At 38.1% G+C, this 14,919-nt stretch overlaps 2 protein-coding genes across 8 annotated transcripts in view; one reads left to right on the top strand and one right to left on the bottom strand.

Annotated features, from left to right (window-relative positions):
• Window positions 1-253: 253 nt before the first annotated feature.
• On the top strand, window positions 254-1,790 carry pttg1 (PTTG1 regulator of sister chromatid separation, securin). 3 transcript variants are annotated; one of them, XM_048176809.1, is made up of 6 exons: window positions 254-412; window positions 677-775; window positions 857-1,008; window positions 1,099-1,171; window positions 1,257-1,406; window positions 1,487-1,790. In XM_048176809.1, exons 2-6 carry the CDS (start codon window positions 685-687, stop codon window positions 1,570-1,572), a joined length of 552 nt encoding a protein of 183 aa, XP_048032766.1. In that variant the 5' UTR covers window positions 254-412; window positions 677-684; the 3' UTR covers window positions 1,573-1,790. The 3 variants fall into 3 exon arrangements, with proteins under 3 accessions (XP_048032766.1, XP_048032768.1, XP_048032769.1); XM_048176811.1 differs by having other exon boundaries at window positions 269-412; window positions 647-775; XM_048176812.1 differs by having other exon boundaries at window positions 285-412; window positions 657-775.
• A 1,033-nt stretch (window positions 1,791-2,823) lies between these two features.
• Window positions 2,824-14,919, bottom strand: part of afap1l1a (actin filament associated protein 1-like 1a) — a 44,008-nt gene continuing 31,912 nt past the window's right edge. For 3 of the 5 annotated variants that reach the window (XM_048176818.1, XM_048176814.1, XM_048176816.1), the window contains exons 6-19: window positions 14,555-14,653; window positions 14,266-14,474; window positions 13,974-14,153; window positions 13,703-13,786; window positions 12,609-12,687; window positions 10,066-10,215; window positions 9,644-9,855; window positions 8,548-8,693; window positions 8,389-8,446; window positions 5,905-6,016; window positions 5,399-5,566; window positions 3,977-4,152; window positions 3,762-3,884; window positions 2,824-3,538 (exon numbers count right to left, since the gene is read on the bottom strand). In XM_048176818.1, the coding sequence (XP_048032775.1) occupies window positions 3,512-3,538; window positions 3,762-3,884; window positions 3,977-4,152; window positions 5,399-5,566; window positions 5,905-6,016; window positions 8,389-8,446; window positions 8,548-8,693; window positions 9,644-9,855; window positions 10,066-10,215; window positions 12,609-12,687; window positions 13,703-13,786; window positions 13,974-14,153; window positions 14,266-14,474; window positions 14,555-14,653 (1,823 nt within the window). In that variant the 3' untranslated portion in view covers window positions 2,824-3,511. The remainder of the gene's footprint in view (window positions 3,539-3,761; window positions 3,885-3,976; window positions 4,153-5,398; window positions 5,567-5,904; window positions 6,017-8,388; window positions 8,447-8,547; window positions 8,694-9,643; window positions 9,856-10,065; window positions 10,216-12,608; window positions 12,688-13,702; window positions 13,787-13,973; window positions 14,154-14,265; window positions 14,475-14,554; window positions 14,654-14,919) is intronic. The other 2 variants (XM_048176815.1, XM_048176817.1) reach the window with 1 other exon arrangement.

The raw sequence follows: 14,919 nt of genomic DNA on the forward strand, positions 1-14,919 counted from the left end.
TGAAAAAAACACTCTAAACCCGGATTTATGAAACATTATAAGTGGTCATTACTTATTCATTTTTTTTTTTTTAAAGAAACGTTGTGATTACTAAATCAAATTAGTCGTTTGCACTAATCATTTGAAATATTGAGTGCACGGATCATGTTAAGCTGTGATAACTCGTAATGTAATGCTTAATCAGGTAAACTGCACTGTCCATCTTCTATTGCTTTACTCAGTCAAGCCATACGGTGGCACTGTCGCGCTAACGCAATAAACTAAGAGCATCGTCTGGTCAAAGAAGAAAATCCATCAGCCAATCAAGAAGCAGGTTGCCTTTTAAAACTCAGCCGGGAAACTCGGAACCAAAACAAACGTCATTTTGCTCGTGCGCTTAGAGGAGGATACGAATAAACACGGAAAAGAAACGGTAAGTTCTCAACACTTTCTTTATCTGGTTAAATAGTATGATTTAGATTTTAGTAACAGACTACAGGTTAGTTCAACTGGCGATATGTAACGTTATTGATGAAATCCGCGTGTCACTTTTGTTTAATATCCAAGATGAACTGTTTCGTTACAAATCACTAATGGCATTATTTAAACCAAACAAGGTGTTTTTTTTTTTTTTTACTTAAGTGTAATTTGTATCTTGACGCTGCAGTGTTTTTTAACCTGTCAACGCTGTGTAAAGCTACAGACATGGACACCATGATTTACCTTGATCAGGAGAACGGCAGACTGACCACTCCAGCCATCAAATCTCGCCAGAACAGACTGCACTCAGCTCCAGGTACCAATGGTCAGACACAAATATGCTTTTTGTGCCAGAACCATAAGTGTGATTAATCATTTACTCGTACAACATTTTCAGATCAGTGCTTGAGAACACCTCTGACAGGAAAGCCTCGTCTTGGAGCTCCACTGCAATCCAGCCGAAAAGCTTTGGGAGTCATAAATAAGGTTGTTGCCACTCCAGCAGCTTCTCATAAAGCAGAGGAGAAGACTAAACCTGCCGAAGCCAAGGTTGGTTCTTGAGATTATGAAGGCTTCCTTCCTACAGAGACCACTGTATTGAAATAATTTGCAGGTTGATTTAAATGCATGTTTTGTCAGTGTAAGGTGCTTGCTCAGCCTGCTGGTGAGGAGTTGCCAGAGATTGAGAAGTGCTTCCCATACAATCCAAGCGGTAAGCCTGACTGTCTTTATGGCTTTGGAATTGAATTCTTTTTGGTTTCTGCTGTTGACGATTCTGTCCTGTGTTAAATTTGTAGAGTTTGAGACCTACAGTGTTCCAGATGAACTGTACCTCAGTCGCTTCTCTCTGGCTGGTTTGGTTAAACAGACTTGGCCGGCTGCTTCACCTGTGGAAGAGCTTATTATGGATCCGTGTTTGCCACTCTCACCTGTAAAGATGCCCAGTGGTAATGAGTACATTTTAAAGTACTTTAAACGTTATGCCCTATTAAGCTTGTATATTTATTCATTATTTTCTCAAATGCAGCAGTGGGATATGCTGATGAAATGGAGGCCTTCCTACAGACGATAAATGAGCTGACTGTTGACTTGCCCCCTGAGAGTGAATTCTAATTATTTTTTTTTTTTTATTTTTTTTTTTTTTTTGTGATCACTGTACATTCTGAATTTTTAACTGTTAATAAACTTTTTATAAAAATGTTCAAGGGCATCTGTTAATCAGAATCTAAAGATTTTGTTTTGAGAGCTTTTTCAACTTGAGAGCTTTTTCTCTGATCACCAATGTTAAGATCTCAAAGGTGTTATTTCATTCATTAAACATTTTAATTGGCTTTTTTGTGTGTGTGTGACCCTAAATAAGAATGCCAGGTTCTGCAATGGCGGTTACTGACTTCCTGGACTTTTCTACATCCTACAAACACACTTGTGGAATAGGTGTGCGTATAGTGGTAACACTTTACAATGAGGTCTCATTTAACATTCATGCATTAAAGGATTAGTTCACTTTAAAATAAAACTTTTCCTGATAATTTACTCTCCCCCATGTCATCCAAGATGTTCATGTCTGTCTTCAGTTGACAAGAAATTAAGGTTTTTGATAAACATTCCAGGATTATTCTCCTTATGGATCACCTTCCAAATGGTTCTGCCAAAATGGAATTGGTGCTGTGTTCGTTCTGTAAGTAGAATTGAGAAGGTGTAGGACATACAGCGTAAGCTTTTTGAATACGAAAGTGCGGTTTGGGCGGAAGCACTTGGAAGGCGATCATTTGTTTATATAAAGCATATATATATATATATATATATATTTTTTTTTTTTTCCCGAAAATGACAGATCGTTTTGCTAGATAAGACCCTTATTCCTCGTCTGGTATTGTTTAAAGCCCTTTGAAGCTGCACTGAAACTAATTTTGACCTTCAACCATTTGGAGGCCATTGAAATCCATTATAAGGATAATAATTCTGGAACATTTTCATCAAAAACCTTAATTTCTTTTCAACTTAAAGACATGAACATCTTGGATGACATAGGGGTGAGTAAACTCAGGAACATTTTATTTGAAAGTGAGCTAATCCTTTAACATGAACTAACAATGAGCAGTATATTTTACAGCGATTTATTAATCTGTTAATGTTAGTTAAAATGTTCATGTTCACAGTGCATTATTTACAGATACAACTTTTGATTTTAATGTACATTACACGCATGCATACAATTATTTTTATTCATATTTTAGTGAGTGTCTGTTCAATGCCCAGTTTTTAGAAACCAGTACTGCGTTCCCTTCTTTTGGCTGGTTTGTATAAAATCTCACAAACACTGAAACTGAATTCCCTTGCAAGTCTATAACTCTGACAAAGGAGCAAAGTTACATTTTTATCTTTATTAAAAGAATATTCCCATCTCCATGTCTAAAGACATTTAAAGTGCAAATGTTACTCACATTAAAAGGTGGTAAAGAAATTGGGGGAGGAAACAAAAGGTTACAAACAGGAGTATCAGTTAGATACTATGAAGCAAGATTTTAAAAAAGAATGTTAAAAAATATATATTTACAATTTTAATATATACATTGTTATTAGCACCACTTGGTTAAGAGCTGGAATTACCCCAGAAGTATAAGCAATTGAGTAAAAAAACAAAACTGTACAAATCAGTTACCATGCCTCTTTTAAAATAAACAGTTTTAAAATTCAGGACTTTGAGTGGATTGTCTCGCATGCATTCCCATCATCTGCTTCCTTTACGACTTGACCACAACTATTACACTTTCAACTGGCAAACTATTTCCTCATTCCCTCTCAATCCTTCAAGACTTTTTGTGTTTGTAACATGGAACTTCACAAGACATCTGAAGAGGACATCATTTGGCTGCAAAGTGTTGTAATACAGCTGGTGCTTTGTCATTCTAACTCCACTGTAAAGTTACAAAAGTGGCAGCCACCGTAGTCAACAGTGTTGCATATACAGCAGTCTGTTGGTTGAAGTCCTCATATTAATCTTGAAATGGCACAAAGTCTTAAGTCTAGGTCTTCCTGATCAGCAGTTTCCTTAAGTACCCTTCTTCGATTCCCATTCCTGGTTAAAAACAAAGCATTAATGTTTAAGTTACTCACACACACATACAGGCCTATTCTGCAACATATAAGATCTTAATAGCAGGACCCAAAAGTAATCGATGAAACTCTGACTAATTAGAAATGGACTGAATGTTTTAATGTGATCTCTGTTGATGCAGCAAGCTGTTCTATTTACATTATCTGCCTTGCACTGCTAATGTTGTGACCACTGATGTGTTTACCTTGGCTTTCTGCATAACATTTCCCTTGGTGGATGCATAGATGGAGGGAGGTCGCTTACGCATTTCAGATGCGCAGTTGACAGGGACAAATGACTCAATATACTGAGTCTCCGTCCTTTGAGTCTTTAAGGAAAGAAGGTAGCATATTAAACAACAGACAACCCTTTTGATTAAACTATTTATTCTAATATTTAACATTTAGGTCGAGTCAGTACCTTGCTTGTAGGTTTAGACTCTGTAGGTGCTCCCATTTCTCCACCAGCCAGAGATTTTTTCAGGTTCTCCTTCACCTGCGTGAGCTTGAGCTCTAGATCCACACGCTCACCCTCTTTTACCCGGCAGCTGTCCTCCAACTGAGTGACACGCTCCTCTAAAGCTAACCTCTGCTTATCTGCACAACAATAAATAATTACATTTACATACTTGTAGATCCATTTTGACCACATAAACTTAAGGACATTAGTCAAGTAAGAGGAAACAATCAACTGTAGTGGTAGGGTTATTAATGCCTTATTTGGCATGACCATATTCTCCATCCCTTAATCCTAACCAAATTCTAAACTTAAAGGGTTAAGTCACCCAAAAATGAAAATTCTGTCATTAATTACTCACCCTCATGCCGCTCCACACCCGTAAGACCTTCGTTAATCTTCAGAACACAAATTAAGATATTTTAGTTGAAATCCGATAGCTCCGTGAGGCCTCCATAGGGAGCAATGGACACTTCCTCTCTCAAGATCCATATTAAAAACATATTTAAATCAGTTCATCTGAGTACAGTGGTTCAATATTAATATTATAAAGCGACGAGAATATTTTTGGAGAGCAAAAAAAAAACAAAAACAAAATAATGACTTATTTAGTGATGGCCGATTTCAAAACACTGCTTCAGGAAGCATCGGAGCATAAATGAATCAGTGTATCGAATCATGATTCAGATCGCATGTCAAACTGCCAACGGCTGAAATCACGTGACTTTAGCGCTCCGAGCAGCAGATTCAACATACTGATTCATTTGTGCTCCAATGCTTCCTGAAGCAGTGTTTTGAAATCGGTCATCACTAAATAAGTCGTTATTTAGTTTTTTTTGGCGCTCCAAAAATATTCTTGTCGCTTTATAATATTAATATTGAACCACTGTACTCACATGAACCGATTTAAATATGTTTTTAGTACCTTTATGGATCTTGAGAGAGGAAGTGTCTATTGCTCCCTATGGAGGCCTCACGGAGCCATCGGATTTCAACTAAAATATCTTAATTTGTGTTCTGAAGATTAACGAAGGTCTTACGGGTGTGGAACGGCATGAGGGTGAGTAATTAATGACAGAATTTTCATTTTTGGGTGAACTAACCCCTTTAACAACTACCTTCCTAACTATTAATAAGCAGTAATTAGGAAGTTTTTTTTTTATTATTATTGAAGTAAAAGTCTTAGCTAATAGTTAATTAATAGTGAGAATTGGACCCTAATCTAAAGTGTGACCAAAAATAAATTATAAATTTGAAGTACGCCTGAAGAAGCAATAAAAAAGCTATTTTGCTAGTAAAAGTGGCCATAAATTCACTTCTTTTGAAACCAAACCAATGAATGCGGAATAGTAGGCATGGAATAGACAGGAAAGCTTTCTTTCTCACCCGTTGCACCCTTCATCTTCTCCTTTGCCTCTTGTTTCTTCTTCCGCAGTGAGACTAGTGTACTTCTGATACTGCCTATTTCTGTCTCCAGGTCTTCTTTTTCTTTCAAGTAGCGGCGTGCGTCCTCCTGTGCCCGTGTTTTCCCATACCTCCCGTATTGATTTGCGTCTGAAATGTCAAGTAAAGTTCAAAGATCAGACCCTAGGAGTCTGTGGGAAGCTGACAAAGCTCTTAGCACTTATTTGGTGAGAGAATGAGTGTGAAAATGCAGAGAGCCGTAGATCAATCCAAAATGTCTTGTTAAGCTCAGGTTACATTGTTCTGACTGCTTTTGATGTGACAGCGCGAGAACTAAGTAAGGTTAAAATAAGCCAAAATAAGCAGTCAGCAGGCTGCTAATAAAAACTTAAAACCATCTTATTTTATATGTTAAAGTGAACGCTGGATCTAACAGCTGTGTTTGTTATAAGCAGAACCAGCACAGTGCAGAGTGTGACGGGACTCACTGGAGCCGTGGCGCTTTAGGGTGATTTGCGGACTGGGCTTTCCTGTGTCACTGCTGGAGAAAGAAGAACGACGCTTCGTTTGTGCTCCTCCCCTTAACCTCTCATTTTCCTGCTGAAGAGAAAAATTGTACCAGGTTAGATACTGTTTATATAAACAACTGTACAGTATGCTGCTTCATATGGGTCAATCCACAAAATGAATGTCATTTCTGTTTCTCATATACCCAATGCGTAACAAATGATTAACCATGAAGAGCTGATGTTAATTGTGTTTTTATAAACATGTCGACAAATATCCACTACTGATATTATTTTAATAAAAATTCAAGTGAAATAATACGTAGAATTTTGTCTTTATTTACTACAGTGGTTTTGTCATATTTATAACAGAAATCCTGCAAGACATATCCTCATATGGGGGGCTTTGACAACGTTTTGAAACATAAATTACTGTTTTGGCTAGAGATGCAATATAACCATTTAAACAGAATGACCCATATGTTATGAAAACAACTGAAGTAGAAAAATTATGCATTTTAAAAATGATGAGATCTCCTAACATAAGGAGAATTTAGAAAAAATATTTTTTTAGTATATTGTGTGCCCTGATTCCGTACAAATGGGGAGAACTGATGCTTTTCTGAGTGGGTGTCCGAAGGTTCAGCACAGGTTTAACAAGCCGCTAGGAGGCCAGAGGCCATGACGACTGAACCTGCTCTAACCCCTGATTACTGCAGACAGAGTCATCACACACTTCTCATCTTTCATTAAAGACCAGTCAGGGCACATGGATATATTTGACCTTCTCTAAAACAAGCTGTGTTTTAATCTGATGTTAAGAGCTGTGTCATTCTCATAAAGAAGACTTTTCTTTAAACAAAGAAATAAACTTAAAGGGTTAGTTCCCCCCTTTCAAGGTCTGAGTGAACTAACCCTTTAAAAAAAGAATTAAAAAATTAGATAATGACTTCACTCATGACTGAGTATTGTTTACACTTAATGTTTGTGTATGATGCATGCACATGAATGTTGGGAATTTCTTCAAAATGCTTTCAATGTTACTTGGAGCACATAAAATGAAGTGCTTTTATGAGAAGTGCTTTCTTTTGGAGGGAGGGTTGTGAAGCATATGGCTTATACAGTGGTGCTCAGTATTATTGGCACCCTTGGTAAATATGATCAAAGATGACTGTAAAAAATAAATCTGCATTGTTTATCCTTTTGATCTTTAATTCATAAACTTAGCAAAAATCTAACCTTTCATTGAAGAAAAAGAATTGAAAGTGGGGGGAAAGTCACATTATGAAATAAATGTTTATATCCAAAACACATTGGCCACAATTATTGGCACCCATTTATTCAATAGTTTTTGCAACCTCCTTTTGCCAATAAAACAGTTCTGATTCGTCTTCTATAATGCCTGATGAGTTTGGAGAACACCTGACAAGAGATCAGAGACCATTCCTTCATGCAGAATCTCTCCAAAACCTTCAGATTCCAGCTCCATATTGGTGCTTCTTCTCTTCAGTTCACTTCACTCATTTTCTTTAGGGTTCAGGTCGGGGAACTGGGAAGACCATGGCAGAAGCTTCATTTTGTGCTCAGTGACACATTTTTGTGTTGGTTTTGATGTTTGTTTTGGATCATTGTCCTGATGGAAGATCCAACCATGGCTCATTATAGGATTTCTAGCAGAAGTGGTCAGGTTTTGATTTTTTATCTGTTGATATTTGGTAGAATCCATGATATCATGTATCTGAACAAGATTTCCAGGACTTCCAGCAGAAAAATAGGCCCACATCATTAAAGATCCAGCAGTATATTTAACCGTGGGCATGGGATACTTTTTATCCATGTGTGCACCAAACCCATCTGGTGGGTTTGCTGCCAAAAAGCTCTTTTTTTTGTTTCATCTGACCATAGAAGCCGGTCCCATTTCCCAAGTTCCAATCATGTCTGACAACTTAATATACTGGAGATTGTTTCTGGATGAGATCAGAGGATGTTTCTTGAAAACCTCCTGAACAACTTGTGGGGATGTAGGTGCTGTTTGATATTTTTTTTATCGCTTTCTGAGACTCAAGACTCAACTAATCTCTGCAATTCTCCAACTGTGATCCTTGGAGAGTCTTTGGCCACTCAAACTCTCTTCCTCACTGTGCATTAGAACAATTTAGACACATGTCCTCTTCCAGGCAGATTTGTAACATCTTTAGTTGATTGGAACTTCTTAATTATTGCCCTGATAGTGGAAATGGGGATTTTCAATGCTTTAGCTATTTTCTTACAGCTACTTTCTATATTGTGAAGCTCAGCAATCTTTTGCTGCACATCAGAACTATATTCTTTGGTTTTACTCATTGTGATGAATTTGGCCTTTGTGTTTCCTCATGTTTATACTCCTGTGGAACAACTACCCAGCCAGAATGCATGCAAGCGCACACCCAAATGTTTGTTCATGTGTTATCATGCATGACCACAAACCTCTATGACTTCAAAAGGGACCTCATCATAGGTGCGTGAATCTGTGGATGTTGCCCATCTAAATAAACAGAAAAAGAAACAAGAACAGTTAAGGTAGTCAAAACAACATGAACACCCAATCTGTTACTCCACCCCTCATCGCCTTCACCCTCAACTCACAGGAAAGAGTGACGGGCAGCCGTGCGGATGTTGGCGATAGTTTCCACATCTACATAGTCATAATGTAGGGACTCGGGGTCGGCAGAGGAACCGGTTTCTGCCAACAGGACTCCCAGCCAGCGGCCCATGTCCTCCGAACAACTCGCCTAACACAACAAACACACACAGGAACAAACATGAGCTACAAGCACAAACAGAGCCAGAGACAAAATATATCACACACAGACATAAACTAAGATTATAAAATGGACTGTTTGGACAGAATTTATTCATCACACATGATAAAAGAGTATTAAAAGATTTAAAAAAAACAATAACATTTAATGATATAGCAGTGTTGTTATTATTAACAAAAACTAAGACTATTAAAAATTTAATTTTTGTTAATTGAAATAAAGCTGAAATAAGATAAATGCTAAATGAACTAAAATTTAAATGAAAAAGTTGAAGTGCTTAAATAAGTAAAAATAAAAATGAAATAAAAATAAAGCCAAATAAATATAAAAAAAAATAAAACTGACAAAAGCACAAAACAAAATAACTCAAACTTGAGCTAAAATTAAACTAAAATATAAAAATGAAAGTCAATTCAAAATATAAATAAATATTGTAATAGTATTTAAATAATATTAATAATCGAACATTAGAGATATTGCATATTTAGTTGTGCGTGGTCGTTTCCCATATTAAGATTACCTTTGCTGACATGTAACATTTACTTAGTTAAATTTTTAAAAATATATACAAAATTAATCTCCATTTTTCATACTGTACATTATAATAGTGTGATGCCTTTATTCACCTGTAGCATTTCAGATGATATGATTTTTAGTGTTTTATTTTTATTTATTTAGACAAAATAGTTTAGAATAGTATAGTATTTTAATATCAGCAATAAAAAAAAAATGGTCGGCCAGTAAGAATTTTAATATCAGTGCCTCCTGACAGTGAATGATGGAAGAAGAGGAAGGTACAAAGATCAGGACAGAGACTGAAACCCACACAAAAAACCAAGACTAAATTTGCATGTAGCTAACTTCTAAAATACAGCTCTATGGAGGATTGCTGTGAAAGCGTTACACAAAACACTCACTACCTCTAAAGCTGCCAGCTCTGCACCTCCTTTCAGTATCCTCAGGGCGAAGGGGTGTTTGGGCCCGAGGCCTGGGACAACCTCACAGCCCTTCAGAGCCACAGTGGTGTGGGGCACTCGCTGTTCTCCTTTCTCGTGGTAAAGGTAAAGAGATCCGGCCCGCACACGACACCAGTGTTCCCTCCAGCACTGATTCAACAACACTCCCACATAACCTAACATACACACACACACACACACACACAAAAGAAAGAATTACAGCAATCATTACAGTACGCCTACTTCTGTTTCATGGTGTAGATTTATTCCACTTCACTGTCTGAGATCAAAGGCTAAGAAAGAAAAGTTGAAAATAACAGGTGGAGAGAGTCATGGGTGTCGTAATCCGAGAGGAGAAAGGGGAGAGAGAAAGATGGGTCTCGTACCACACCGGGGATCCTGGTGGAGACACATGCGTGCGTCTCCTGGCAACGGAGGCTTTCTTTTGGAGAAACTGATAATTCTTGTGATCTTTCTTCCTGCAGCTCGGCTTACGGTGCCTGTTAGCTCGGACAGAGCACCTCGCTTGGGTTTAGCTGTAAACACACATATACACACACACACACACACACACACACACACACACACGTACACAGGTTTGATGGTTGAATTAAATCAAATGTAAAGATATGTGTGGTCTACAGACACACAATCTGCAGGAATTAGGCCAAAGCTATTAAAGACTTTCACTGGTCCAAACAATAATAATCACAAACAATCCACATCCTGCATAAAGACTTCCTGCTTGTTAACAGAGCACCTACGACAAAGCTCTTAGACAATGAGAGGGCAAAAGGATGAATAAAGTGTGTGTGTGTGTGTGTGTTTGTGACATATCAGGACACAAATTTGTATAATGACATGGGTATGACATAGGTATTACAAGGAGAGGGTGACTTATGAGGATATTACCCCATGTCCCCATTTTTCAAAAGGCTTATAAATCATACAGAATGAGTTTTTGTGAGAAAGTAAAAATGTGCACAGTTTCCTGTGATGGGTAGGTTTAGGTGTAGGTTTGGTGTAGGGCAATATAAAATACGGTTTGTACTGTACCATGAAATGTCCCCACAATTCACAATTCACAAACCTGTGTGTGTGTGAGTGTGTGTGTGTATGTGTGTGTGTGAGAGAGAGAGAGAGAGAGAGAGAGAGAGAGAGAGAGAGAGATAAACAAGATTCTGAAATTCAGAAGACATCGTGAGAGTTTCTTGCCAATGAAAACCTTGCAGGCACAATGATACTGGTGTTTTGAATGGTTGCCAGGGTGTTGCTATGCTGTTTCTAAGGTGTTATGGGTGTTTTTTTGAACACTGCTATGAAGTTAGGATAGTTTGGATGGTTTCCAGGGTGTTGTTATACAGTTGCTAAAGTGTTCTAACTGTATGGTTTTAAAGGATTAGTCCACTTTTAAATACACTTTTCCTGATAAATTTACTCACCCCCATGTCATCCAAGATCTTCATGTCTTTCTTTCATCAGTCGAAAAGAAATGAAGGTTTTTGAGGAAAACATTCCAGGATTTTTCTCCTTACAGTGGATTTCAATGGCTACCAACAGATTGAAGGTCAAAATTACAGTTTCAGTGCAGCTTCAAGGGCTTTGAACGATACCAGATGAGTAATAAGGGTCTTATCTGGCGAATCGATCGGTCATTTTCGAAAAAAATACAACCGTTTATGCTTTATAAACAAAATATCGCCTTGAACGTACTTTCCGCTTCCGCATTCTTCATAACGCTGAATGTCCTACGCCTTCCCTATTCTACTTACGGAAAGAACGCGGCGCCAGTTTCGTTTTTTTCCATAACTTGAATAGGGAAGGCGTAGGACATTCAGCGTAAGCGTTATGAAGAATGCGGAAGCGGAAAGTATGTTCAAGGCGATATTTTGTTTATAAAGTATAAACAGTTGTATTTTTTTCGAAAATGACCGATCGATTCGCTAGATAAGACCCTTATTACTCATCTGGTATCGTTTAAAGCCCTTGAAGCTGCACTGAAACTGTAACTTTGACCTTCAACCTGTTGGTAGCCATTAAAATCCACTGGAAGGAGAATAATCCTGGAATGTTTTCCTCAAAAACCTTCATTTCTTTTCGACTGACGAAAGAAAGACATGAACATCTTGGATGACATGGGGGTGAGTAAATTTATCAGGAAAAGTGTATTTAAAAGTGGACTAATCCTTTAACATGTTGATATGTGGTTGCTAGGGTGTTTTGGGTTGTTGCCAGGTGTTGTTATACAGTTGCTAAAGTGTTCTAACTGTATGTTTTTAACATGTTGATATGTGGTTACTAGGGTGTTCTGGATGGTTTCTAGGTGTTGTTATACAGTTGCTAAAGTTTTCTGATTGTATGGTTTTTAACATGTAATATGTGGTTGCTAAGATGTTTTGGGTTGTTGCCAGGGTGTTTCTATGTTTGATAGGCATTCAGATTGGTTTAACAAGTTGCTATGTAGTCACTTGGGTGTTTGCAAGTTGCTATACAGTTTCTGAGGCATTCTGAGTGGTTTTTAACATGTTGCTATGCGGTTATTAGTTTGTTTTGAGTGGTTGCCAGGTTGTTGCTATGTGGCAGCTAAGGCATATTGAGTGTTTTTAACACGTTTCTATGTGTTTCCTAGTGTGTTTTGGGTGGCTACCAGGGTGTTGATAGCCCAACCCTAAGTCTACAAGATATTCTGGTCTATAGAAATGGTTCTGATCCCTCTTTCACAGTACAGTGTGTGTGTAAAAAACACTGCAGGATGAATTATTTTTATTTTTTGTTCTTTAGGGGTTTGTTAAAAAAAAAAAAAAAGTAATAATAATAATAATGCTTGCCTTAACAAACACCAAAAGAAAAAAAAAACTGGAAGTAAATCTTTGGATTTAATCAGAGGTGTAATCAGAGAAGAACAGCGGGGTGAAACTGAAGATCTCACCATTTTCCCGGCCGTCACGAGCACTTTCTCCACTTGGCACACTGTCAGAATCTGAGGTTTGCTTCTCTGCAGAACACCACTAAAAAATAAAATATGCCAAACTTGTAAATATACACATCCATAACTATTAGATGACTAATGCTGTACAATAAGATATGCAGAATATTGAAATCTAGGTCTAGAAACAAGGTGTTGTTGTGACAAGACAGCTACAGCAGCAGAGTTCAGACAGGAAACACACTCCCAGCACAGTCTACCTCTCACAACCGACTGCTAAATTCAGATTAAATGTGTTTCCTGACATACAAACACACACATCATAACATTCCCCATGATTCTGCCCCTCACAACAAGTCCCTTAAACTCAGCACATTATTTACAGCTGCTCTGACAGAACTGACCACCCTGAGCTTGACACCTTTTAATTAAAGCAGATGGAGAGTAAGCCCAGAACATTTAAACTCTGTCAGTCTGTTTACACACACAGACAGCACAGCACTCACAGCAGCACTGGGGATGTAATTACACACAATTATAGAGGACAGAGACAAATCCGTTTAGAATAATAGTCCATTTATATGCACTACCACTCCAAAGTTTGGGGTCGGTATGATTTTTTTCACTGTTTGTGAAAGTCTCATATTCTCACTAAAGCTGCATTTATTTGATCAAACATACAGTACAAATAGTAATATTGTAAAATTACAATTTCAAATAAATGTTTTCTATGGAAATATATATAAAATGTAACATATTCCTGTGATGGCAAAGCTGAATTTTCAGCATCCATTACTCCAGTCTAGAGTGTCACATAATACTTAGAAAAAGTACTTAGAGCCATTAATTAATGCAATGTTTTGGACATGTACGATGGCAATACTATGTTTTAAAAAATACTTTTTTTGTAAAGAAAATGTCAGGAAGTATTTGGATTTATTTTCCTAACCAACTCCAGTCACAGCAAGACCACTTTAAACAGAATAAGTTTATTCCCAAAAGTTCCTCCGATCCATCATTGACACACTTTATATGTCAATAATGAAGATGAGATGCACAGGAGTCATGAATAAGACAAATGTGTGCTGGGTTCTCACCTTATCCACTTCAATTTTCCTAGGAATCATGGGAGATGATGGGCTGTCCAACCCATTCCCCTGGCCTGTAACGTCACGCACCACCTGCAATCACACAAAGACACATCAGTGGTTCCTACATGGGTAAACACAGTCCATCACACAGGGGGTCCCTTTTACAAAAGCCATTTTCCTCTTGTGCAATATTGTTTCTGGCAGCTAGTACATCTATTGTATGTATGTATAATGGATGGATACTCAATCGGGCGAGAAAGTGAGGGAATGTGTTTACTTGGAGCCATTTCTCAGCCTGCTCCTTGCTCTGCACGGCCAACACCAGCACCTCTCCACCGGGAAGAGAGAATCGGAGCTCGTGCTTCTTCCTCCGGCCGTCTTTGGGCACGTAGATGACATTGCACAGGCTGAGTGGTATATCGGTGTAGGGCGACTGGTCTTTAGAGCTTTTATAACACTATAAAACAAGATTCAGGGGTTTCTATGTCTCAATCATGATAGCATCAGGAAAAAAAAAAAAAAAAAAAATCAAGGCTCATTGTTATCTCTCAGGGCTTTTTGCAGCTTACCTGGAGTCTGTTTTCACGGATGACAGTGAGCTGTTTGGCCCACTGGCCAAAGCGCTTCTTCCTTAGTAGGAAGGCACAGATATGGCAGTCTCTCACCGGGGCCATGGAGTTCTCCTCTGAGGGCCACTGGTGCGTCAAACGCTGGCCTTTCTCTTCCTCTTCCTCGTCATATGATTCATAAGAACTGCTTAAGGCATCCGAGTCATTATCTGCAGGAGGAATAATGTCATACTAATACTACTAATAAGAAATGACATGACTATTTATAGCATCAGGGTTCCCCGCTTACAGGAGTTCTTGCGTCGTCCGTTCACTTGTGTTGTTGGGTAATTGTTCTCAGCATCTTCATAATATCCATCTTCAATGGAATTAGGAGGGCTGGAGCTGCCTGTAGATATAAAAGAAGTGCAATGCTATAATAGGCTGTGTGGCAAAAAATGTAACACGCTCTCCCTAATTTATGAGAATTTTTCTTGACCCGTGGTGCAAAGAAAAAAATAGTAGCTGCCCTTTTTAAGACAAAGTAGAAGCCTTTGCCAAAAACGTTGCATGGCAACGTGCATGCACTAATTGGCAATCCTCTGCGAAGTGAAATATAGATGTGTGAGTCCACTTGTCTCTCTTATCATATTCTCGCTGAAATTCTTGAATGCA

Source organism: Megalobrama amblycephala, linkage group LG23 (genome assembly GCF_018812025.1).
Source record: "Megalobrama amblycephala isolate DHTTF-2021 linkage group LG23, ASM1881202v1, whole genome shotgun sequence".
Taxonomy (NCBI): domain Eukaryota; kingdom Metazoa; phylum Chordata; class Actinopteri; order Cypriniformes; family Xenocyprididae; genus Megalobrama; species Megalobrama amblycephala.

What these genes read in the sequence shown, in the direction of transcription:
- pttg1 (XM_048176809.1), top strand. Translation starts at nt 685, where the DNA reads ATGGACACCATGATTTACCTTGATCAGGAGAACGGCAGACTGACCACT. An exon ending in CAGACTGCACTCAGCTCCAG is followed by an intron (nt 776 to 856) that starts GTACCAATGGTC and finishes CAACATTTTCAG; the next exon opens with ATCAGTGCTTGAGAACACCT. An exon ending in CTAAACCTGCCGAAGCCAAG is followed by an intron (nt 1,009 to 1,098) that starts GTTGGTTCTTGA and finishes ATGTTTTGTCAG; the next exon opens with TGTAAGGTGCTTGCTCAGCC.